The sequence below is a fragment of the Ranitomeya imitator genome, chromosome 1, assembly GCF_032444005.1.
Source record: "Ranitomeya imitator isolate aRanImi1 chromosome 1, aRanImi1.pri, whole genome shotgun sequence".
Taxonomy (NCBI): Eukaryota; Metazoa; Chordata; class Amphibia; order Anura; family Dendrobatidae; genus Ranitomeya; species Ranitomeya imitator.
Genome location: NC_091282.1, coordinates 44,020,035 through 44,044,833, shown reverse-complemented (window position 1 = coordinate 44,044,833; position 24,799 = coordinate 44,020,035). Strand labels below are relative to the sequence as shown.

Sequence of the window (24,799 nt, the reverse complement as noted above, 5' to 3'; positions counted from 1 at the left end):
TCAGTTCTCCAAGATGTTTAGAACAACCAAAATCACTAAATCACATTTTTTTCAATTCACTGCAGTCAGCAAATTTCTGAAAATTCTGCACAAATTGTTGTAAGCGATATCAAAGATATGAACCGTGATGCGATACCAACGGCTTTCTATTCACTTCCTAAGAGTGAATATTCTACTATGAAGCTTTGGCACAGAAAACAAAATGCCATTCCATTTATATAGATGGATATATTGTGTAATACGTCCCCCGCAGCTCATTATCAGGCTATTACATGGCACTGACTTATTCGGTGACCTTCCTGGCAGGAGAAGCACATTTGTCATTGCCACTCCATGTTATGTAATATAACGGTTTATATGACCTGTTATATCTGGCATTTCACATTTCTGGCAATCACCACCATTAGCCATCACAAGCCAAAAAAGCATATTTTAATTGTTCGAGGCAATGAATAACATTTTAGTGCAAAAATACAACAGAAAAAAAAAAAACACATTTATTAGCGACACTTCCAGCAGATGTTAGGGCACAAATATCAAGACATTCAACGAGATAACAAAAACCTCCTTACAAAGTGAGAAAGAAGCTACTTAGTATAACAGCTGAAGTCACCGTCTGGAATTAATTCACACAATGGAAGGTATTTACTAACAAACTGAATGGGAGAAAGGGAAGATGAAGGCACCTAGTGACGAGCAATCAATATCAATCACTGGTCAAGAATAGATCAATGATAGATAATAGATGATAGATAATATGTTTATTCGACAATAGATAGATAGATAGATAGATAGATAGATAGATAGATAGATAGATAATATGTGTATTTGACAATAGATAGATAGATAGATACTGTATTTAATATATTTATTCAATAACAGATAGATAATAGATAGATAAAAAATAGATATATAATAGATAGATAATAGATCGATAATAGATAGATAATAGATCGATAATAGATATATAAATAGATAATAGATAGATAACAGATAGATAGATAGATAGATAGATAGATAGATAGATAGATAGATAGATAGATAGATAAATGGGAAATATCCACAGGGAAGTGGTGAAGCAATAGTAAAGTAAACACATGTTCTTTCTTTTCTTTTTTTTAGCCAATCCATGTGCCTAGGTTTTTTTTCTACATATCGGAAAAACCTTTTAAGATGCAGGGAGGAAGGAAGGAAGAGTGGGAGGAAAAAAAGCAGGAGTGGGAGAAGAAAGGAAAAAAGGAAGGCGATCAGAGAGGAAAGAAGGAAGGAAGAAGTGTAGGAAGAAGAGAAAGAAGGGAAAAAGGAAGAGATAACAAATAAGCTAGGGAGAGAAAAGAAGAAAGGGATCAAAGGAAAGAAAGTGTGGAGGAAAGAAGGGAGGAAAGAAGAAAGGGAGGAAGAAAAGATGGAAGACGTGAAGAAGAGAAAAGGAATAAGGGAGGAAGAGAAAAGAAAATAGAAAGGATGGATGGAAAACAAAGGAAAGATGCAAAGAAAAAGGGAGGAAAGAAGGAAGAAGGGGAAGAAAGGGAAATTAGATAGAAAGTATCAAATAACTCATAGAAAAGCAACAATTAAAGACAGGATTAAGCAGGAAAGGTGGGAAGAAAGAAAGAAGGGAGGATGGGAGAAGGAAATATGAAAGTAGTGCAGTAATGACTGGGGGAAGGAAAACAGAGAGGAAAGAAGGAAGCGAGGAAGAGAAAAGGATAAAGGGAAGAAAGGAAGAAGGTAGAAAGGAAATAAAATAGGGAGGAAGGAAGGAAAAGAGAGCAAAGAAGGAAGAAGTAAAGAAGAGAAAAGGAAGATGGAAAGGAAGGAAGAAAAACAGAGGAAAGAAGCAAAGAAGAAGGGAGGAAAAAAGAAGGGAAAGAAGAAAGGGATGAAGAGGAAGTAGCAAAGAAAGCAACAAGGAAAGAAAAGATTAAGAAGGTGATGAATACATTTTTGTTAACATTCAATGTGGTTAGGATTTTCTGGAAAAACCCTTGCAAAATGATTTCAGGGAGGCTGAGACCAAAGAGGGAAACAAAGGAATGGTGTGAGGAAGGAAGAGAGGAAGGGTGGGAGGAAAGATGGAAGGAATGTCAGGAGAAGTAAAGATGAAAGGAAGACAGGAAGGGTGGGAGGAAAGAAGGAAGGAATGTCAGGAGAAGTAAAGATGAAAGGAAGACAGGAATGGTGGGAGGAAAGAAGGAAGGAATGTCAGGAGAAGTAAAGATGAAAGGAAGACAGGAAGGGTGGGAGGAAAGAAGGAAGGAATGTCAGGAGAAGTAAAGATGAAAGGAAGACAGGAATGGTGGGAGGAAAGAAGGAAGGAATGTCAGGAGAAGTAAAGATGAAAGGAAGACAGGAAGGGTGGGAGGAAAGAAGGAAGGAATGTCAGGAGAAGTAAAGATGAAAGGAAGACAGGAATGGTGGGAGGAAAGAAGGAAGGAATGTCAGGAGAAGTAAAGATGAAAGGAAGACAGGAAGGGTGGGAGGAAAGAAGGAAGGAATGTCAGGAGAAGTAAAGATGAAAGGAAGACAGGAATGGTGGAAGAAAAGAAGGAAGGAAAGTCAGGAGAAGTAAAGATGAAAGGAAGACAGGAATGGTGGGAGGAAAGAAGGAAGGAATGTCAGGAGAAGTAAAGATGAAAGGAAGACAGGAAGGGTGGGAGGAAAGAAGGAAGGAATGTCAGGAGAAGAAAAGATGAAAGGAATACAGGAATGGTGGAAGGAAAGAAAGAAGGAATGTCAGGAGAAGTAAAGATGAAAGGAAGACAGGAATGGTGGGAGGAAAGAAGGAAGGAAAGTCAGGAGAAGTAAAGATTAAAGGAAGACAGGAATGGTGGAAGGAAAGAAGGAAGGAATGTCAGGAGAAGTAAAGATGAAAGGAAGACAGGAATGGTGGGAGGAAAGAAGGAAGGAAAGTCAGGAGAAGTAAAGATTAAAGGAAGACAGGAATGGTGGGAGGAAAGAAGGAAGGAAAGTCAGGAGAAGTAAAGATTAAAGGAAGACAGGAAGGGTGGGAGGAAAGAAGGAAGGAAAGTCAGGAGAAGTAAAGATTAAAGGAAGACAGGAATGGTGGGAGGAAAGAAGGAAGGAAAGTCAGGGCACGTAAAGATTAAAGGAAGACAGGAATGGTGGGAGGAAGAAATGAAAGGAGGAAGAAACAGAAATTAGATAGAAACAAAGAGACAGATGATTACTGCAGATAGAATACTTTTTAAAAGAATTGAAAAAAGTAAAAAAAAGTTTGTTTAAAAAATGTACTGGTCTTTTTTTTTGTTCCATTCTTCAGATGTACCTACAGAATGGACCCAAACCCCGAACCACCAATGTAAGGATTTGATGTGTCTACAAATCATGTCAGAAGATGGAAGTTGGCAGAATCCTTCCCTGCACATACAGCGGTGAGAGAATCATTCTTACACCAGCCATAGGCCGCAGTGCACATTCTGCTGTTCTGCAGCTGCTGGAATAAGACACGACGGCAGCAGCGCAATCTCTGCTATCCTCCCTGACTCCATTACTGCAGCTAATCAGGGGCTAATCCCGGGGCAGGACTGCTGGGACTTCAGCGTTACGATGGGCTTACACCTGAATACATTGCACTCTGGTTAAATTATCACCTTATTTTCAGTTCATTTTACAGAGACCTCATTAACGCGTTGCAACTTAAAAGTCCTGATTTACTTAATTACAATTAATGGCTCTATTTTTAGGCGTGTTTTGTCATACTGTAGCACCTTTCCTGTTCTGCTGGATTGTTTGCATTTGTGTATCCATCTAGGCAGCAGAGAAAATGCTGAATTAAGAGGCGCACATGTGCCCGCCACGGAGGGGCTGCGTCTATATTAGCCCAGATGTTGTCTGGCTCAGCAGGTGTAATATACCGATACCTCACTGCAATGCAAACAGCACAGCAGACGTCTGCCTCGTGAGGAGGTGACACCAAGGATAAAACTCAATGATCCGTTTCTTTAAGCACACTTCTTCCATTCCTATATTTATATATTTTTGGCTGCCTGTTGCCACCACTAGGGGGCCTATCTGTACGCGACTCCCATTGTTGCCAGAAATTCTAAGAATATCTATAACAATAAGGCGCTTTTTTTGATGGTCCATAAAAATATTTCAAGGCATTCATGAGATGTTTTTAAGCTGAAGAAAAGTCTACAGATTATTTTGACTGTAAATATCATCATTTTACACATATAATCATATTGATTTATTATGGTTTAACAAAAATAAATTGTCTGTCCATGATTTTTTGATAAGCTGTTGAGAAAAAATAAAATGTGAAGTTGGTAACATTGACAGCTCCTGATCAGGTCGACCGTAAACAGCTGTATATCTACAGACACCTTAGTGATTGCAGTAAGTAGTGCTGGTGTGGAGGAACAAATGCTGTGGCTCCAACTAGTTTCTTAGAATATAAAATATAATATTAGGTACTGTATGGAGATTAAAATAAAGTCTTTGTCTTTTTATTGGAAATAGAGGTAGGACTTTGTCTCTCTATAAGTAGTGAGGGGTGAGCCTTTGTCTCTCTACAGGAAGTGTGGGTGGGTTTATGTCGCTCTACAGGAAGTGTGGGTGGGTTTATGTCGCTCTACAGGAAGTGTGGGTGGGTTTATGTCGCTTTACAGGAAGTGTGGGTGTGTTGAGGTCGCTCTACAGGAAGTGGGTGTCAGTCTTTTTTTCTCTACAAGAAACAGGGGCGGGTCTTTGTCTCTACAGGAAGTTGGGGTGGGTCTTTATCTCTTTACAGGAAGTGGAGGAGAGTTTTTATCAATCTAAAGGAAGTTGGAGCAGGTCAATGTTTCTCTACAGGAAATGGGGACAAGTGTTTACCTTTCTACAGGAAGTGGGGGTGGGTTTATGTCGCTCTCTAGGAAGTGGGTGTCAGTCTTTGTTTCTCTACAAGAAATAGGGGTGAGTCTTTGTCTCTACAGGAAGTGGGGGCGGGTCTTTTTCTCTTTACAGGAAGTGGAGGAGAATTTTTATTAATCTATAGGAAGTTGGAGTAGGTCTTTGTCACTCTAGAGGAAATGGGGACAAGTGTTTACCTTTCTACAGGAAGTTGGGGTGGGTTTATGCCTCTCTACAGGAATGGGTGCCGGTCTTTGTAACTCAACAAGAAATGGGGACAAGTCTTTGTCTCTACCGGAAGTGGGGGTGGGTTTTTATCTCTTTACAAGATGTGAAGGTGAGTTTTTATCACTCTACAGAAAGTCAGAGTGGGTCTTTGTATCTCTATAGGAAATGGGGCAAGTGTTTACCTTTCTACAGGAGGTGGGGATGGGTTTATGTTGCTCTACTGGAAGTGGGTTTTGGTCTTTGACTCTCTACTGGAAGTGGGGCAGGTCTTTGTTTCTCTACAGGAAGTGAGGTCAGGTTTTTCTCTCTCTACAGAAAGTGGGGGCAAGTCTGTAGTGGAAGTTGGTATTTGTTGCTCTACAGGAAGTTGGGACTTGTATTTGTCTTTTTACAGGTAATGAAAGCAGGTATTTGTCTCTCTATAAGAAGTGGGAATGGGTCTTTGTCTCTCTACAAGAAGTTGGAGTAAGTTTATGTCTCTCTACAGTAAGTGGAGGTGGGTCTTTGTCTCTCTACAGGAAGTGTGGGGGCTGGTCTTTGTCTCTCTACAGGTAGTGGAGGTGGGTATTTGTCTACAAGAAGTAGGGGCAAGTCTTTGTAACTCTACAGGAAGTAGGAGCAGGTCTTTGTCTGTCTATAGGAAGTAGGGGCAGATCTTTGTATCTCTAGAGGAAGTAGGAGCAGGTCTTTGTCTGTCTATAGGAAGTAGAGGTTGATCTTTGTATCTGTACAGGAAGTAGGAGCAGGTCTTTGTCTGTCTATAGGAAGAAGACGCATATCTTTGTATCTCTAGAGGAAGTAGGAGCAGGTCTTTGTCTGTCTATAGGAAGTAGAGGCAGATCTTTGTATCTGTACAGGAAGTAGGAGCAGGTCTTTGTCTGTCTATAGGAAGTAGACGCATATCTTTGTATCTCTACAGGAAGTAGGAGCAGGTCTTTGTCGGTCTATAGGAAGTAGGGGCAGATCTTTGTATCTCTAGAGGAAGTAGGAGCAGGTCTTTGTCTGTCTATAGGAAGTAGAGGTTGATCTTTGTATCTGTACAGGAAGTAGGAGCAGGTCTTTGTCTGTCTATAGGAAGTAGAGGCAGATCTTTGTATCTGTACAGGAAGTAGGAGCAGGTCTTTGTCTGTCTATAGGAAGTAGACGCATATCTTTGTATCTCTACAGGAAGTAGGAGCAGGTCTTTGTCTGTCTATAGGAAGTAGAGGCAGATCTTTGTATCTGTACAGGAAGTAGGAGCAGGTCTTTGTCTGTCTATAGGAAGTAGACGCATATCTTTGTATCTCTACAGGAAGTAGGAGCAGGTCTTTGTCTGTCTATAGGAAGTAGGGGCAGATCTTTGTATCTCTAGAGGAAGTAGGAGCAGGTCTTTGTCTGTCTATAGGAAGTAGAGGTTGATCTTTGTATCTGTACAGGAAGTAGGAGCAGGTCTTTGTCTGTGTATAGGAAGTAGACGCACATCTTTGTATCTCTAGAGGAAGTAGGAGCAGGTCTTTGTCTGTCTATAGGAAGTAGAGGCAGATCTTTGTATCTGTACAGGAAGTAGGAGCGGGTCTTTGTCTGTCTATAGGAAGTAGACGCATATCTTTGTATCTCTACAGGAAGTAGGAGCAGGTCTTTGTCTGTCTATAGTAAGTAGGGGCAGATCTTTGTGTCTCTAGAGGAAGTAGGAGCAGGTATTTGTCTGTCTATAGGAAGTAGACGCATATCTTTGTATCTGTACAGGAAGTAGGAGCTGGTGTTTGTCTATAGGAAGTAGAGGCAGATCTTTGTATCTCTACAGGAAGTAGGAGCAGGTCTTTGTCTGTCTATAGGAAGCAGGGGCAGATCTTTGTATCTCTACAGGAAGTAGGAGCAGGTCTTTGTCTGTCTATGGGAAGCAGGGGCAGATCTTTGTATCTCTACAGGAAGTAGGAGCAGGTGTTTGTCTATAGGAAGTAGAGGCAGATCTTTGTATCTCTACAGGAAGTAGGGGCAGGTCTTTGTCTGTCTATAGGAAGCAGGGGCAGATCTTTGTATCTGTACAGGAAGTAGGAGCAGGTGTTTGCCTATAGGAAGTAGAGGCAGATCTTTGTATCTCTACAGGAAGTAGGGGCAGGTCTTTGTCTGTCTATAGGAAGCAGGGGCAGATCTTTGTATCTCTAAGGAAGTAGAGGGAGGTCAACACAGAATGCAATGTGAAAGCACTCTAATTCTCCAGTGGATCTGCAGTCTGTCTAGAATATACATCCATGTGGCGGCCTTGGATTTCTGTTGCGTGTCCTCTGGTAAATACATGTTGGATAATCCTATTTCAAATCCAGATTGTGTGAACGTATCCAAAGTGGATGCTATTTACCTCAATTTAGAAAAGATAAGCTTTGATTTCAAAGGAAAAGCATATCCAACAAAGATGTAGAAAAGTAAAATAATAACTTGTATTAAGATCTGTCATCCAACCATGCACAGACCCGTTTGGACAGGCCAGTGGGTATATAACAATGAAGAACTGGTATCCAATAAGTTGGCAGTCAATGATAAATGGAAGAAAAAGTAAAAAAAATAAATAAATAAATAAAAACAAAGATCAAAAAGGAGATTAGGGAGGATTTCGGCAGAATGCGGGAAATATCTAAAACCTCTGAGCACTATCTGTACCATGGAGCATTAGTAGTGATTTCCAAACTTAAAGGAGAGAGATGCCCTGTGAAAACAAGTCATCAGTAGAGATGAGCGAACCCGAACTGTAAAGAACTGGGTGGTGGGTACAGGTCTGGCACTCAAACCGAACTTAGGGACTAAAGTTCGGTTGGGTACCAGAACTCGAACTTCCACAGGTCCCCTCATCCCTAGTCATCAGATATCCACAGCATAGGAGGTAACTTGTTGATTCGTGGGGGTCCGACCCCTAGAAATGGTTAATTACTAGATAGATTGCAAATCTGTCCTAAATTTAGGCCATGAATGTGAAAATTTGGAAAATCACACAAGGTAAAGCTTAATGAAAAGATTTTATAAGGAGAACATGAGTCACTATGAGGTGTCCAGATCCAAAGAACATGAAGACGTTCCCACCAGACAACAATGTGCTACACGGAATCTGTCATGCCAATGCAATCCATATATAAGCATGAGACCGCAAAAATCACCCCAGCAGAGAAGAGACTCACTGAAAAAAGCCCGTGTACACCCAGATGTAGAAGAGCTGGGTTTGACATTTGACGTAAGTCATCATTCTGCCATAATCTGTAATTTTACATAGACCGGAGATTATTACCGCCTTTAATGCTTATTGACAATTTTTCCTACTTTGCAACCAGTCTAATTTACATCAAAGATAAAAATTAAAAAAATAAAATCAGTTTCTCCTTGGAAACCATCAACAAGCAGGATAAAAGGAAACCATCAGGAAAAAAATGCTCTTACTAAATCCTGACCAGGATGCTTTACCGTTCTCTTTTGCTGAAGACCATCTGTTGTAAGCAGTTTTAAAAGAATAATAAGACCAACTTGATAAAAGTGTAGTCAAAAGCCATCTGGGCGGAGCTAGTGAAATTAGTACAACCCCTACAGGCCCAGAGAGCATCCGTGAAGGCAAAGTGAGTGTACCAACAGGGAGGAGACCATGACTATTTCATGTTATAGATGACATATTATAGGGGTAAGTGATCAGCAGCAGCTATATAGTTTTCAAAAAATATATAGATTTTTTTTACATTTATACAATTAAAAACAAACCTGTTAAAATATTTATTGGAAATAAATTTTAGAGATTTAAGGTCAATTTTAAGCAAAACGATAATAATAAAAATGTGCAACTTACTTTGTAATCTTGAATTGACGTATGGAGGGGAGAGATTATCGTGTGACGTCAGGTCCCGGTTCGTCATGTGTTCATAGTGAGATCCTTCCCCATAATTCTGGCAATAGACGAAAATGAGAGCGGTCAGCATCGGGGCCTTATATCATAAGATCTGTAATAACAAGCTATTCTATAACGCACGCTGCGGGATTATGGTAGATCACAACATTATGTATGAACATAGGGAAAAACATTCGCACATCATACACACGCATACAAATAGCCTGGAATATGGCCAATATCGTACAGGCAGGACACTATAGGGCCATGTGGCTCCTTCTGGGTGGGTCCAATTTAGGCACACCCTACCAAAACCCTACCTAAAGGGACCATAATTTTTTTTTCTATTTTAAGTTACTGCCTAATGTTTTCGGAAATGGAAGGTTGTTATTTTATGGACTTAAAGAGAATTTGTCACCAGGATAGAAGTGTCCAGTTTTTGCTTTTCATTTATTCCTGCTGCTCCTCTGAGTATTTTTTTTTTTTAATCTGTCGTACACTTTCAGAGATATGGGACTTTTTATTGAATGCTGATTTTTATGATCTTTATCAAAAAAGAGTGGCTCCCAAACTAATTAAAGCCTAAAGAATTTAGTCACAGGATCCTCGGGGGCGTGTCCTTAGGCAGCTGTGTATTATTACCTTGTGAAACACGCCCCCCTTTAAAAGATTATAAAATTAGTTAAAAAGGCCTCGTATCTCTGGAACCGTATGGTGGAATATCAAAAATAAAAAATAAAAATTGAATATTTAGGAAAATAGCAAAAATAATTAAGAGCGAAAAATTTGCCACTTTTGACCTGTGGACAGGTCCTCTGCATCCTAATGCCAGAGTCACCATAGCGCTGCTTGGGGGCTGGGCAGCATCCTGAATAGAAAATGGTAGGATGTATGATGTGATTTAGATGCTTATTGGCTAAAGGGTGATAATAAAACTATAATAATTTACCCTAATTTAGAAGGGAATCAACTCGTATAAACATATGAAAAAATATTAAAATTAATTATAAAAGAAAAATACAAAATGTATGATTTAGAAAGAAATTTTCCCCACGATAATGACAGCAAATCAGTAGTATCAGAACATTGGGGACGCCAAGCAATGGTGATCAATGATATAAATGGCCTTCTATGTAATATAACGCTGTCTCAAATCTGCCAGGAAGGGAGCCGTCTGAATAGAGCAGCTCCTCTGTGGCTATTGAAGGGTGTTCCTGAATAGAGGATCCCCCTCTAGATGTCCATATGACCTAATGAGGCATATAGACAGTTAAAAAGGTAAAAAAAGTTACAAATAAATCTATAATAACCTCAAAGAAGTAAGGCATTGTGATGGATATGGCAATAAGTGTTCAATTTCCCAACAGCACTCCCAGAGGTGAAAAGAGGCATTACAAATTTCCATGTAATATGGGAATACAAGGGTCACGCTCTTTGTAACCGTTCTTTATCCTGGCAATTAGATGAATCTCTTTAGTAGGGACTCAACTTCCTTTAATTCCTTAAGAACGCAGCCAATTTTAGTTTTTTGCTCTTCCGTTTATTTTTCCATTGAGTTGTGATTTTTAATGATAACATTAACTTGTATGGGCTTTGTGTTTACAACTTTCAATCAGTAAGATGATTCTCCAGGTCAGTACGATTATAGCGGATCTGAACTTGTATAGCTTTTTTCCTACCACTTAAAAAAGTTATGAGCTTAGTAAATAAAAATTTGTATTTGTGTCGCCATTTTTTGAGGTTTAGGCCCCAATTCAACAAGACCAGCGAGAGGGGGCGTGTTGGAGCAGACGCTCTTCTACGCACCTCTATGTGCGCCTTGCCACAAATCTTACTCAAGTCCCTGATGGAGTAAGATTTGTGACATAGCGAACGCCGCCACTACTTATGAATTTGACGAGTCCCTATTCTGCCCCAGCTCTGCCCAATAAAGTCAGAGCTTGGGCGAGAATGACTTGAAACCGCCAAAAGTTGCAATTTTTTTGGAGCAACCAGATAATTTACCCCCTTTATTTTCTCATCGTACTTGTTTTTTGAGAGACGAATTGTAGTTCTTCTTGGTACTATTTTAGGATACATGTGACATTTCATATTCCAAAGGGCAAAAACTTGCTGACTGCTGGGACTTTCACCGATACTGAAAATAGGTCTATAAAGTTTCCAGTTAAACAAAAAAATCACTAATCCATTCACTTACTGGATGACCGGCGGAGAATGCCGAGTGCACAGGATCGGCGATGATGACTAAAGTTGAGCAAATCTCAAAAAATTCAATTCAGGAAGTTTGCATTGAATAAATGTAAGAGTCTAGGAAGAGTCTGAAAAAAAAATGTTTGAGGGCCGCTTCAGACATTCGTCATCATTGGTCCCATCTTGGATTGAAAGCATGACAGCCTCATATATTTCTATGTCAGTCTGAGCATTGCAATCCGAAATTGGACCGATGATCACGGACATCTAAAGAAGCCCTAAAAGGCTGTCCACTACTTTGACAACTCCTTCCCAACCCCTATGTTCCTCCCCAATAAAATAATATCACTTATGGCCACCCCTGGTGCTGTTTCATTAGTGCCGCCACTGGCTCTCCCGGGAAGGGGATTGAGTGACACAACAATCACTGTGGCCAATCAGCACTAACTTTACTGTCCCCTCCTTCAGAAAAATCATTAATCCGGAGAATGTGTCCATAGGAAAGGAGAGTGAAGCCAGCGCTGACTGGCCACAGAGATGGCATGACACAATAAAGTTATCTGATCCCCAGGAGAACAAGTTCCGACACCACTGGAACAGCACCGGCCTCGGAGGTGAGTATAAGTAATTTTTTTATAAGACAAGGATATAGATTGAGAAGTGGTTATATGTTTGGTGGACAACCTCTTCAATACTCTCTTTCCTTGGCCCTTCCCATACTTGTCCCGCCACCACCGATCAGCTCCTTTATCCTATGTCTTCCTTCCTGGTTGTTCTACAATTCACTAGACCCTACACCGTCACGTGGAGTGTGAGTTATGTCAATGACTTGCGTTGTGCCCCACGTGGTCACATACAGTGCGAAAAACCTTTATGTCATAGAAATGAGTCGCACCCAACTGACGGTTTGGGCTTAATATATGGAATGAAGGTAGAAAACAGAGGATGGAAGAGTGAAGGGGAGGTGAGAATAACTCAAATTGTCATCTTGCCTGTGGATGATGGGTAATCTTTTCATGAATTAGCAGAATTTTATGTTTGGGGGTGAAGAGGGTCTTTTGTTTTTTCATTGGGCATAATATCCATTGGGTTAGGTAACGTAGGTGGCTTGTAAGACATTGCTTGACCCGTACTGAAGACCCAACTATACTCACGTGACTCAATATTTTTGAAGCTGTAAAAGTTAATGTTATAGTCATTTCTGGGTCTCTGGGGTCGTGATAGGAAGTTGTAAGTCTCACTTCCTCATAGCCGCTGTTACCTGGGTTTCATCCTCATACACTTCCTACACTGTACACACCGACACTGCACACAGAACATACGCAACAAAGCACAGTAAAAACAGCAAAACTTAAAACTGTCCATGCATTAGTCTAATAATACAATGCAAAATATAGAAGCGGGTTAACATACATGCAGCCACCTCCGGGGGGGATGAACGCTGGCCTGCACACTGCATGACAGCTTCTGAGGAGCAGAAGGAAGAAGGAAGTGTCATTAGTACCGTAAAGACTTCTGCTGCTATAATACTGATCAATAGAGATAGTCACCAAATTGATCTATTGCTTAAAGGGGATTGTGCTAAAAGAGAATGTGTCATCAGGAAACAACTCATTTCATTGCACACATCTGTGGTGAATATATTTAAAAAAATAAATAAATAAATTAATAAAAAAAAAAAAATATATATATATATATATATATATATATATATATATATATATATATATATATATATATATATATATATATATATATATATATATACATATTTTGCCAATCTTCCATATTAATATCTATATTAAAAAAAGAACTTAAAAAATCTTGAAGTAGTCATAGTGGCCAATGGGTATAATAGTAGACTTTTACTTCTTGCTTCTGTCAAGATAGATTACTTTACAGCTATGTCAGGTATTTTCACAGACCAGACAGCATTACAATGCTGAGAACACCTCTATGTAAAATAGATAACAGAGGATGTAAAATTCACAATAGGTGATGTCACAGCTCACCTCCTTCTCCTGTACAATGACTGATAACACCTCTATATACAGTAGATAACACAGGATCCAACATTCACAATAGGTGATGTCACAGCTCACCTCCTCCTCCTGTACAATGACTGATAACACCTCTATATACAGTAGATAACACAGGATCCAACATTCACAATAGGTGATGTCACAGCTCACCTCCTCCTCCTGTACAATGACTGATAACACCTCTATATACAGTAGATAACACAGGATCCACCACTCACAATAGGGGATGTCACAGCTCACCTCCTTCTCCTGTACAATGACTGATAACACCTCTATATACAGTAGATAACACAGGATCCACCATTCTCAATAGGTGATGTCACAGCTCACCTCCTCCTCCTGTACAATTACTGATAACACCTCTATATACAGTAGATAACACAGGATCCACCATTCACAATAGGTGATGTCACAGCTCACCTCCTCCTCCTGTACAGTGACTGATAACACCTCTATATTCAGTAGATAAGACAAGATCCACCATTCACAATAGGTGATGTCACAGCTCACCTCCTCCTCCTGTACAATGACTGATAACACCTCTATATATACAGTAGATAACACAGGATCCACCATTCACAATAGGTGATGTCACAGCTCACCTCCTCCTCCTGTACAATGACTGATAGCACCTCTATATACAGTAGATAACACAGGATCCATCATTCACAATAGATGATGTCACAGCTCACCTCCTCCTCCTGTACAATGACTGATAACACCTCTATATACAGTAGATAACACAGGATCCACCATTCACAATACGTGATGTCACAGCTCACCTCCTCTGTAATCAATGATTTTTTGCCCAGGTCAGAGTATGCTCTATGTTGCCTTATATCCATTTGACTGAATAAAATAGTGTCCAGTGTGATTTGTGTTTTGCTTTTCTCCATTTTTTCATTTTTTTAATCCATTTAACCCCTTAATGACCGCCAATACGTCTTTTAACTGACCTGAGATATAAGAGAATAGCCTCCCCATACAGGTGACAATCCAGCATCTGTCGGCTGTACACTATAGCTGACAACTTGCTGTACCAGCCACGATCAGCATTTGCACCATCTAAATCTGTTTAACCCCTTAGATGCTGCTGTCAATAGTGACTACATCATTATAAATGGTTAACAGAGCGTTGGGGCTTCTTCTTTGTCCCAATTGTTGCCCTCAGATCATGATTTTGTTGTCCTGAGGTTTGCGATGGCAATTCATGGCCAAATAGCGGCCTTAGAGTCTGACGGCTGTAGTAATCTGTTTAGAAGTTAGAGACATTTAGGTGGTAAATATACACATTTTCATTTCTGTCATACCACTTTGCATTAATTCCTGTAAAGCACCTGAAGGGTTAATAAACTACCTGACCGCAGTTTTTGATATGTCAGGGGGTGCTGTTTTTAAAATGGTATCACGTTTGTGGGTTTCCCAATATATGGGACCCCTAAAGTCACTTCAAACATGGATAAGTCCCTAAAAAAATAAATTTTGTAAATTTCTTTGAAAAAATGAAAAATTGCTGCTACATTTTTAAACCTCCTAAACTGCTAACAAAATAAAATAACATTTTACAAATGGTGCTGATGTAAAGCAGACATGTGGGAAATGTTATTTATTAATGGTTTGCTGTGGTATGACTATCTGGATTAAAGGGATACTCATTCAAATTTAGAAAATTGCTAATTTTTTAACATTTTTCTCAAATTTTTGATATTTTTTATCAAAAAACACAAAAAATGTTGAACTAAATTTACCATTATCATAAAGTATAATGTGTCACGAAAAAACAATCTCAAAATCACTGGGATTTGTTGAAGCGTTGCAGAGTTATTACCACATAAAGTGACACTGGTCAGATTTCAAAAATTTGGCTCGGTCACTAAGGGGTTCCTGATGTAAACAATAAATTTGTTTTCAGATGACACATCCCCATAAAAATATATATTTTTTTAAATGTCAGATGACAAAATCATTGGTCAGCCGGATATCTGCAAGCCTCATCTATGTGATCCTCTGACATTTCTTTTTCAGTAATCTGCCCCTTTAAGCAAGTGTGGGTCCCTGGTCAACGCTTCCATCGTTTGGAATGGCGCCACATGTCTTTTAGAACCATATTGTAATACGGCAGGCGATGGGGGGAGCTGCATTATTTACACACAGGACCCTGCGGACCTCCCAAAATGTCAGCTTGTAAGGTTTGCTGAGAGATGGTGTAAATAACGTGGCTGAGCCGCGTCCCCCTGTAGTGCCGTAATCTGTAACTGCCTTATTCCATGAATTTGTCATTTAAGAACATCCCTGGGAGCAGAGATACATTGGTTGTTATGAGAAGTGAAAGGAATGAAACAAGATGAAACGCTGACGAATGTTATCAGGAGGGAGCGGAAAGGTTGTGGATAAGGACACGGGCTCATCTGCAGATGACAAATACGGGTACGGATACATGCAAAATACAAGCAGTTACATATGTATCTCTGGATGCAAAACAGGCAAAGACGAGTGTTAGGGCAAACTCATGGCACGGACCAGAATAAAGGGGCAACAGGAATTTATCATAAGTCCATTATTTTGCATAATGATTAACGTTGATCGAATGTACTGGTATAAGGTATTATCCGCCATGCTCAGGTGCTAACCGAGTGTCTTCGGCGTGCTCGGATATTATGTGCGAGTCCCCGCGGCTGCATGTCTCACAGCTGTTTGACAGCTGCAACACATGGAGGACTCCTGTTTGTTATGCAATCCCTGCTGTCAGACATGCAGCTGCAGGGACTCGAACATAATATCCGAGCATGCTGAAGACACTCAGTTAGCACCTGGGCATGGCGGATAACACCTCACCCAAGCACATTCGCTCATCAATAACAATGATGTGTTTTTTTTGTTGCATTTTTTTTTCTCAATGCAAATTAAAAGCTTTTTTTTTACAGGACCGGAAAAAGCTATGAGATGTCAGAAATCGCGTGAGCACAAGTGTTTTTTTTTATTTTATTTTTTGGAAACCTATTGCGCTTTTGGAAACTGCTGTTTATCAATTCTTACTTTCAGGGTTTTTGCAGCGTTTTCTCCCCATGCAAAGTAAGGAGAAAGTGTAAAAATGCTGCCAAAAAATGAAACCGTGTTTTTTTGCTGCCTTTATGTTGAATAAAACTAACTTTATTACATGTGTAGACAGATGACACATATAATCAGCACCAAAAAAAACATCAAAAAACACAAGAGAAACAGACAAAAAATACTGCAAAAAATCACAGCTAAACCTGTCCCAGACGTAGAAATAGTTGCTTGGTCTTAACACTTAGTGCAGAGAGAGATCATACCGAAAATCATACCAAATAATGAATGGTTTGTCGGTAGATTACATCATAAAGCACGATCCATATATTAAACATGTGAAATTATAAGTTCTTAAAGGATTTTTCCTGTTTCAGAAAACTCCTGTTTGCCATCTGCAGTTTGCTTAAAAAAAAAAAAAAAGGATTGAGCTTCACTCACCCTCCCCGGGTCCAGAGCTGAGACTCTAGCGCTCTCCTCCCACAGTCTGTTTTTGTTTGCAGCAGTGACATCATGCTAACAGCGCTTTAGCCAATGACTGTGCTTAGCGGCTCTGCCTGAGTTGAGCTGAGCTCACTGATTGGCAGCAATGTTTGCTAACAATAACAGACACCTGGAGCAGTGGCAGAGGATCACCACTGGACCTGAGGAGGGTGAGTAAGCCATTAAAAAAGCTTCTACTAAGGACAGGGTTTTTATCAAAACTGGAAAATGCCTTTAAATATATAATAACTTATCAAACATAGATCAAAGCTTCTGTTGCAAAAACCATCCCTGGGCAAATTACTTAAAGGGAGTCTATCAGGACGAGTTTATTCATCAAACTAGTGGTATGGCTGTGAAGGTCATAATACAACAATAAAAATGATTCATGTCTTGTAAAAATCCGTTGTACTAGTGCTGAGAAATAAAGCTTTAAACTTACATACAAATTAGTCTGGATTGGGGGAGTGACAGTTCACTCCAAGAGCATAGCCACGCCCCAATGCACTACCAGGCAAATTTGCTTCTGGCTTCAAAGCTTGATATCTCAGCACTGGCACATCGGATTACAATAAAACAGGTATCATTTTTCTTGTTATATCATGACTCATACAGCCATACCACTATTTTCAATAACAAAACTGTTCTGAAAGGATCCCTTTAAGTGCATTTCCTAGGTATAGTTCTTACATAAGACGCCTTCAGTTAGTTTTGTGTTCTTGATTACATTTATAAGGAAATTTACGGGAGTGTTATCATGCCGGCCAGGGTTATCCTTTACTGGACCTTTGTGGTCCTTGACTTAGAGTCTCGACCCAGCAGAGGATTCTCAGGTTCCCTGGTCCGGTCCTATATCAAAGAAGAGAACAACTTCATCTGAAGCTGGGAGAACACGTGTCCTGGAAAGCAGTAGGGTGGACCCTGGAAATCATTTCCTCCGGTGGGACCAAGGATCCTTAGACTAATGCCACAATCCTCCTCGTACGTTTAGGTCATTCAGACTTTGCTTAGTTTCCAAAACAAAAGAAGGGCAGAGCTGAATGAAGAATGGTGTTATTTCTACATAAAGGTCAAATCAGGAGGCAGAGTTGTTTTTATTTGATTTTTTTTCCTGCAGTTGTGATTAATAAAAATGTCGGACTGTGACTCTTTTGTGCATCTAATATTTAAATATTCAGATCCGCAATTTGGAGCATTTTAAAGGGTTTTCTTGGTTTTATAAAAAAAAAAAACTGGGCTTTTCTCACCCTCCCCGGGTCTGACACTGAGTCTTTTCTCACGTTCAGAATCAGAGCAGCTGAGCTCAGTTACTGATGGCAGTGTTGCAGATAAATAACAGACACGGGGAGAGGAACAGGAGGCTCAGTGCTGGACCAGGGGAGGGTGTGTAGATAGATTATTTTCCAAAACAAGCATAGTCATTATTTAGACTTTTTGAAAAAGGCTTAAAAGTTGTCGCAGATGTTCCCATGTCGGCACCCCACCGATCAGCTGTGGCGGCGGCCGTTGGCCAGAAGTAGAGTTGAGCGACCTTGACCTTTTTAGAGTCGAGCCGGGTTTTGCGAAACCCGACTATGTCCAAAGTCGGGTCGAGTGAAATCGGCCGATTATGACGTAAAGTCGGGATCGACCGAAACACGAAACCCAATGCAAGTCAATGGGGCAGCATAGTCGGCAGTGAGTGGGGGCCAGGAAAACACCTAGAGTACCCATTTTAATGTCAAAACCATCCATTCTTCTTAATGAAGCTTGTCAAGCGTAATTTACCTTATAATAATTGGAAGGCATTTGAAATTGGGGGTCATTTGGCTAAAGTTGTGGGGGGTAGGGCTGGTTCAAGTAATTAGTGGGCCCAGGAAATCTGGACCACGTCACGGCAGTGGAGCAGGGAGAGGTAAGTATTTCAACTTTGCAAGTGCTGTGAACCTGAGCAAGCAGGGGGGGCCCACTCGTTGGCATTGGCACTGGCACAGAGTCCCTCAAAGTACAGCGGTGTGTTTGCACGGCGGGGGCGCCTCCCACCGGCAGCAACACTTTTGCGTACTATGAGAGGCCCTGTGCCAGTGACGTCGCCAACTAGTATTCCTCCCCCCACCTGATGAAGGAACCTGCACTTTCATCTGCACCTTCCTCTTTGTCCCCGTGTAAGGTGGTATGGTATGCGGGAAGAGCAACCTGACTTTCAGCAGGGTCACAATGTTGTTGTGTAGCGTGCACGGGGAATGTTGCGTTATGGGTCAATGTACCAGCAGACTCATCTATCACTGGCTGGGCAATGGGCACGATGAAGTGGAAACACAGATATAGGCCCAAAGAAGAAAGTGGGCTAAATGCAGTTCAAAATTGGTAACACAGGAATAACCAGGGGGCATTGCAGTGGAGGACAACTGGAATGAGAGGCTGACACAGAGAGTAGGGCCAAATCAGTAAGTAGTCGAAATGCAGTTCAAAATTGGCAACCGTAGTAAACAGGCGGCACAGCTTTGTTCAGTGGAGGAGAACAGCAAGGAGTGGCAGACACCGATAGTAGGCCCCAACCCAACTAGTAGGCCAAATGCAGTCTAACATTAACAACTACTTAACGAGAGGCTGAAAATGGAATTTCAGGACAGGAAACCAGGAGAACAGCAAGGAGTGGCAGACACCGATAGTAGGCCCCAAACCAACTAGTACGCCAAATGCAGTTGTTCCATTTAACCACAATTTAATGAGAGCCTGAAGATAGAAGCTCAGGAAAGGCAACCTGGGGAACACCTTGGAGTGTAACACACCATCTCTCTCCACCCCATACCCATTTTGTAGGCCTAATGCTGTGTACTTTTCTACAACTACTAAACGAGAGTCGGAAGACCGAAGCAATGGCAAGGAAACCTGGGGAACACCTTGGAGTGTAACACACCATCTCTCTCCACCCCATACCCAATTTGTAGGCCTAATGCAGCCTACTTTCCGACACCTACTAAACGAGAGCATGAAGATCGAAGTTCAGGAAAGGCAACCTGGGGAACACCTTGGAGTGTAATACACCATCTCTCTCCACCCCATACCCATTTTTTAGGCCTAATGCAGTGTACTTTTCTACAACTACTAAACGAGAGTCGGAAGACCGAAGCAATGGCAAGGAAACCTGGGGAACACCTTGGAGTGTAACACACCATCTCTCTCCACCCCATTCCCCATTTTTTAGGCCTAATGCAGCCTACTTTCCGACACCTACTAAACGAGAGCATGAAGATCGAAGCTCAGGAAAGGCAACCTGGGGAACACCTTGGAGTGTAACACACCATCTCTCTCCACCCCATACCCATTTTGTAGGCCTAATGCTGTGTACATTTCTACAACTACTAAACGAGAGTCGGAAGACCGAAGCAATGGCAAGGAAACCTGGGGAACACCTTGGAGTGTAACACACCATCTCTCTCCACCCCATACCCAATTTGTAGGCCTAATGCAGCCTACTTTCCGACACCTACTAAACGAGAGCATGAAGATCGAAGCTCAGGAAAGGCAACCTGGGGAACACCTTGGAGTGTAACACACCATCTCTCTCCACCCCATACCCAATTTGTAGGCCTAATGCAGCCTACTTTCCGACACCTACTAAACGAGAGCATGAAGATCGAAGCTCAGGAAAGGCAACCTGGGGAACACCTTGGAGTGTAATACACCATCTCTCTCCACCCCATACCCATTTTTTAGGCCTAATGCAGTGTACTTTTCTACAACTACTAAACGAGAGTCGGAAGACCGAAGCAATGGCAAGGAAACCTGGGGAACACCTTGGAGTGTAACACACCATCTCTCTCCACCCCATTCCCCATTTTTTAGGCCTAATGCAGCCTACTTTCCGACACCTACTAAACGAGAGCATGAAGATCGAAGCTCAGGAAAGGCAACCTGGGGAACACCTTGGAGTGTAACACACCATCTCTCTCCACCCCATACCCATTTTGTAGGCCTAATGCAGCGTACTTTTCTACAACTACTAAACGAGAGCATGAAGATCGAAGCTCAGGAAAGGCAACCTGGTGAAAACCTTGGAGTGTAACACAACCTGTCTCTACACCCCATACCAAATTTGTAGGCCTAATGCAGCGTAGTTTCCACCAACTACTAAACGAGAGCCGGAAGATCGAAGCTCATGAAAGGCAACCCGGGGAACACCTTGGAGTGTAACACAACCTCTCTCTACACCACGAAAGGGCTGATTCTTAGGAAGGAAGGCTGTTGTAAATAAGCATTGCGCGTCCGAGGGTGATTATATTCTTATTCGGTATCTACTCACCCTCGGACGCGCCATGCTTCTTGATTTGTAATTAATGTTTATTTGCAATGTGCTTTTGACTTACTCAATTATTTTTTTAATTATTGATTTTATTAAATTAATAGTTTAACATCTTATTGGAAATAATTTAAAGGAGACGCGACAGGACAACACTCGGTGGATGCCATATCTGTGTTAACAACTCCAAAAAACTTTCAGTTAACTTCTTGCAGGAGAAAGAAATTGTAGCTGTTGGACCTTTGTAGTACAGTTCCAGATATTTGTTGTGTGTTTGTTTTGATTGTTAAAATGTCTGCATTTGAGATCTCAACACGATCTTATTTTTTATAATCAAATTAATTTTTTAAATATTTTATTAGGTTGGTTCAAGGGGTACACGGGCCGCAGTAGACAGGTCAGTGGAGGCCTAGTGGAAGGAGGGACCGCAGATGCGCCACTGTTTCACCCATACACAATTAGTAGGCCTAATGCAGCGTAGTTTCCAACAGCTACTAAACGAGAGCCGGAAGATCGAAGCTCAGGAAAGGCAACCTGGGGAACACCTTGGAGTGTAACACAACCTCTCTCTACACCACGGAAGGGCTGATTCTTAGGAAGGAAGGCTGTTTTAAATAAGCATTGCGCGTCCGAGGGTGATTATATTCTTATTCGGTATCTACTCACCCTCGGACGCGCCATGCTTCTTGATTTGTAATTAATGTTTATTTGCAATGTGCTTTTGACTTACTCAATTATTTTTTTAATTATTGATTTTATTAAATTAATAGTTTAACATCTTATTGGAAATAATTTAAAGGAGACGCGACAGGACAACACTCGGTGGATGCCATATCTGTGTTAACAACTCCAAAAAACTTTCAGTTAACTTCTTGCAGGAGAAAGAAATTGTAGCTGTTGGACCTTTGTAGTACAGTTCCAGATATTTGTTGTGTGTTTGTTTTGATTGTTAAAATGTCTGCATTTGAGATCTCAACACGATCTTATTTTTTATAATCAAATTAATTTTTTTTATATTTAATGATGTTGGTTCAAGGGGTACACGGGCAGCAATAGACAGGTCAGTGGAGGCCTAGTGGAAGGAGTGACGGCAGACAGGCATCAAAGGCCTAACATTGGGCTGGCTGTAGGCAAGTTAAAATTGGTTCCAGGGGAACACGGCCATCAGTGGCCTGGTCAGTGTAGTTGTAGTTGAAAGAACGGGACGCAGACAGGCTTCGAAGGCCTAACATAATAACATAGGGCTGGCTGTAGGCAAGTTAAAATTGGTTCCAGGGGAACACGGCCATCAGTGGCCTGGTCAGTGTAGTTGTAGTTGAAAGAACGGGACGCAGACAGGCTTCGAAGGCCTAACATAACAAACTTGGGCTGGCTGTAGGCACTTTTAAATTTGTTCCAGGGGTACATGGGCAGCAGTGTATGGTCAGTGGAAGTCTAGTGGAAGGAGTGACCGCAGACAGGCTTCCAAGGCCTAACATAACAAACTTGGGCTGGCTGTAGGCACTTTTAAATTGGTTCCAGGGGTACACGGGCAGCAGTGGTCTGGTCAGTGGAAGTCTAGTGGAAGGAGTGACCGCAGACAGGCTTCCAAGGCCTAACATAACAAACTTGGGCTGGCTGTAGGCACTTTTAAATTGGTTCCAGGGGTACACGGGCAGCAGTGGTCTGGTCTGTGGAAGTCTAGTGGAAGGAGTGACCGCAGACAGGCTTCGAAGGCCTAACATAACAAACTTGGGCTGGCTGTAGGCACTTTTAAATTGGTTCCAGGGGTACACGGGCAGCAGTGGTCTGGTCAGTGGAAGTCTAGTGGAAGGAGTGACCGCAGACAGGCTTCCAAGGCCTAACATAACTAACTTGGGCTGGCTGTAGGCACTTTTAAATTGGTTCCAGGGGTACACGGGCAGCAGTGGTCTGGTCAGTGGAAGTCTAGTGGAAGGAGTGACCGCAGACAGGCTTCCAAGGCCTAACATAACAAACTTGGGCTGGCTGTAGGCACTTTTAAATTGGTTCCAGGGGTACACGGGCAGCAGTGGTCTGGTCTGTGGAAGTCTAGTGGAAGGAGTGACCGCAGACAGGCTTCGAAGGCCTAACATAACAAACTTGGGCTGGCTGTAGGCACTTTTAAATTGGTTCCAGGGGTACACGGGCAGCAGTGGTCTGGTCAGTGGAAGTCTAGTGGAAGGAGTGACCGCAGACAGGCTTCCAAGGCCTAACATTACAAACTTGGGCTGGCTGTAGGCACTTTTAAATTGGTTCCAGGGGTACACGGGCAGCAGTGGTCTGGTCTGTGGAAGTCTAGTGGAAGGAGTGACCGCAGACAGGCTTCGAAGGCCTAACATAACAAACTTGGGCTGGCTGTAGGCACTTTTAAATTGGTTCCAGGGGTACACGGGCAGCAGTGGTCTGGTCAGTGGAAGTCTAGTGGAAGGAGTGACCGCAGACAGGCTTCCAAGGCCTAACATTACAAACTTGGGCTGGCTGTAGGCACTTTTAAATTGGTTCCAGGGGTACACGGGCAGCAGTGGTCTGGTCTGTGGAAGTCTAGTGGAAGGAGTGACCGCAGACAGGCTTCGAAGGCCTAACATAACAAACTTGGGCTGGCTGTAGGCACTTTTAAATTGGTTCCAGGGGTACACGGGCAGCAGTGGTCTGGTCAGTGGAAGTCTAGTGGAAGGAGTGACCGCAGACAGGCTTCCAAGGCCTAACATAACAAACTTGGGCTGGCTGTAGGCACTTTTAAATTGGTTCCAGGGGTACACGGGCAGCAGTGGTCTGGTCTGTGGAAGTCTAGTGGAAGGAGTGACCGCAGACAGGCTTCGAAGGCCTAACATAATAAACTTGGGCTGGCTGTAGGCACTTTTAAATTGGTTCCAGGGGTACACGGGCAGCAGTGGTCTGGTCTGTGGAAGTCTAGTGGAAGGAGTGACCGCAGACAGGCTTCGAAGGCCTAACATAACAAAATTGGGCTGGCTGTAGGCACTTTTAAATTGGTTCCAGGGGTACATGGGCAGCAGTGTATGGTCAGTGGAAGTCTAGTGGAAGGAGTGACGGCAGACAGTCTTCGAAGGCCTAACATAACAAAATTGGGCTGACTGTAGGCACTTTTAAATTGGTTCCAGGGTAACACGGCCAGCAGTGGCCTGGTCAGTGTAGTAGTTGTAGAAAGAAGGGACCGCAGACAGGCTTCGAAGGCCTAACATAACAAAAATGTCAAAACAATGGTATTGTCAGTGCCAGGCATTGAAGGATGTCAGCGCCTAGACTACACATTGGTGAAGCTGTGAGAGATAATTTTGCTAGTGGTAGAGCACTGTTTGAGCTGGGGGGGGAACTGTCTTGTGGCCGGCGGTACAGGCACAGGGCCCCTCATATTACAACGGTGTGTCTGACGTTGGGTGCGCACCACCACCGCCAGAGACACTTTATTGTACTATGAGGGACCCAGTGGCAGTGCCGTCGACCAAAAGCGGCCACACCCACCTCTTCAGACAAACAGCACTCTCAAGGGTCCAAGCGCAAAGTGGCGATAGCACGGCCCCGTGTGGGGAGTTTGGCCATTTCGTGAGGTGGAAACATGTCGTATGCTGGACAATCAGGTGAAGAAAATTACGAGATTGGAAAAGTCATTCAGAATAGTCCACAGGCAAGACCTTTTCATAGGAAAGCTAGGTGTCAGCCGGGCAGGCTGGGGCAAAAGATTTTGAAATCCAGTTGTGGTTCATTTTAATGAAGGTTAGATCATCTACATTTTGGGTAGCCAGACGAGTCCTTTTTTCTGTTAGTATTGAACCTGCAGCACTGAATACTCTTTCTGATAGGACACTAGCT

General features: G+C 42.1%; 1 protein-coding gene across 9 annotated transcripts in view; it reads right to left on the bottom strand.

Annotated features, from left to right (window-relative positions):
* TCF4 (transcription factor 4) overlaps window positions 1-24,799 on the bottom strand; it is a 581,252-nt gene that overhangs the window by 393,681 nt on the left and 162,772 nt on the right. For 5 of the 9 annotated variants that reach the window (XM_069746012.1, XM_069746015.1, XM_069746014.1 and 2 more), the window contains exons 4-5: window positions 12,530-12,583; window positions 8,888-8,984 (exon numbers count right to left, since the gene is read on the bottom strand). In XM_069746012.1, coding sequence (XP_069602113.1) covers window positions 8,888-8,984; window positions 12,530-12,583 — 151 coding nt within the window. The remainder of the gene's footprint in view (window positions 1-8,887; window positions 8,985-12,529; window positions 12,584-24,799) is intronic. The other 4 variants (XM_069746018.1, XM_069746016.1, XM_069746017.1 and 1 more) reach the window with 1 other exon arrangement.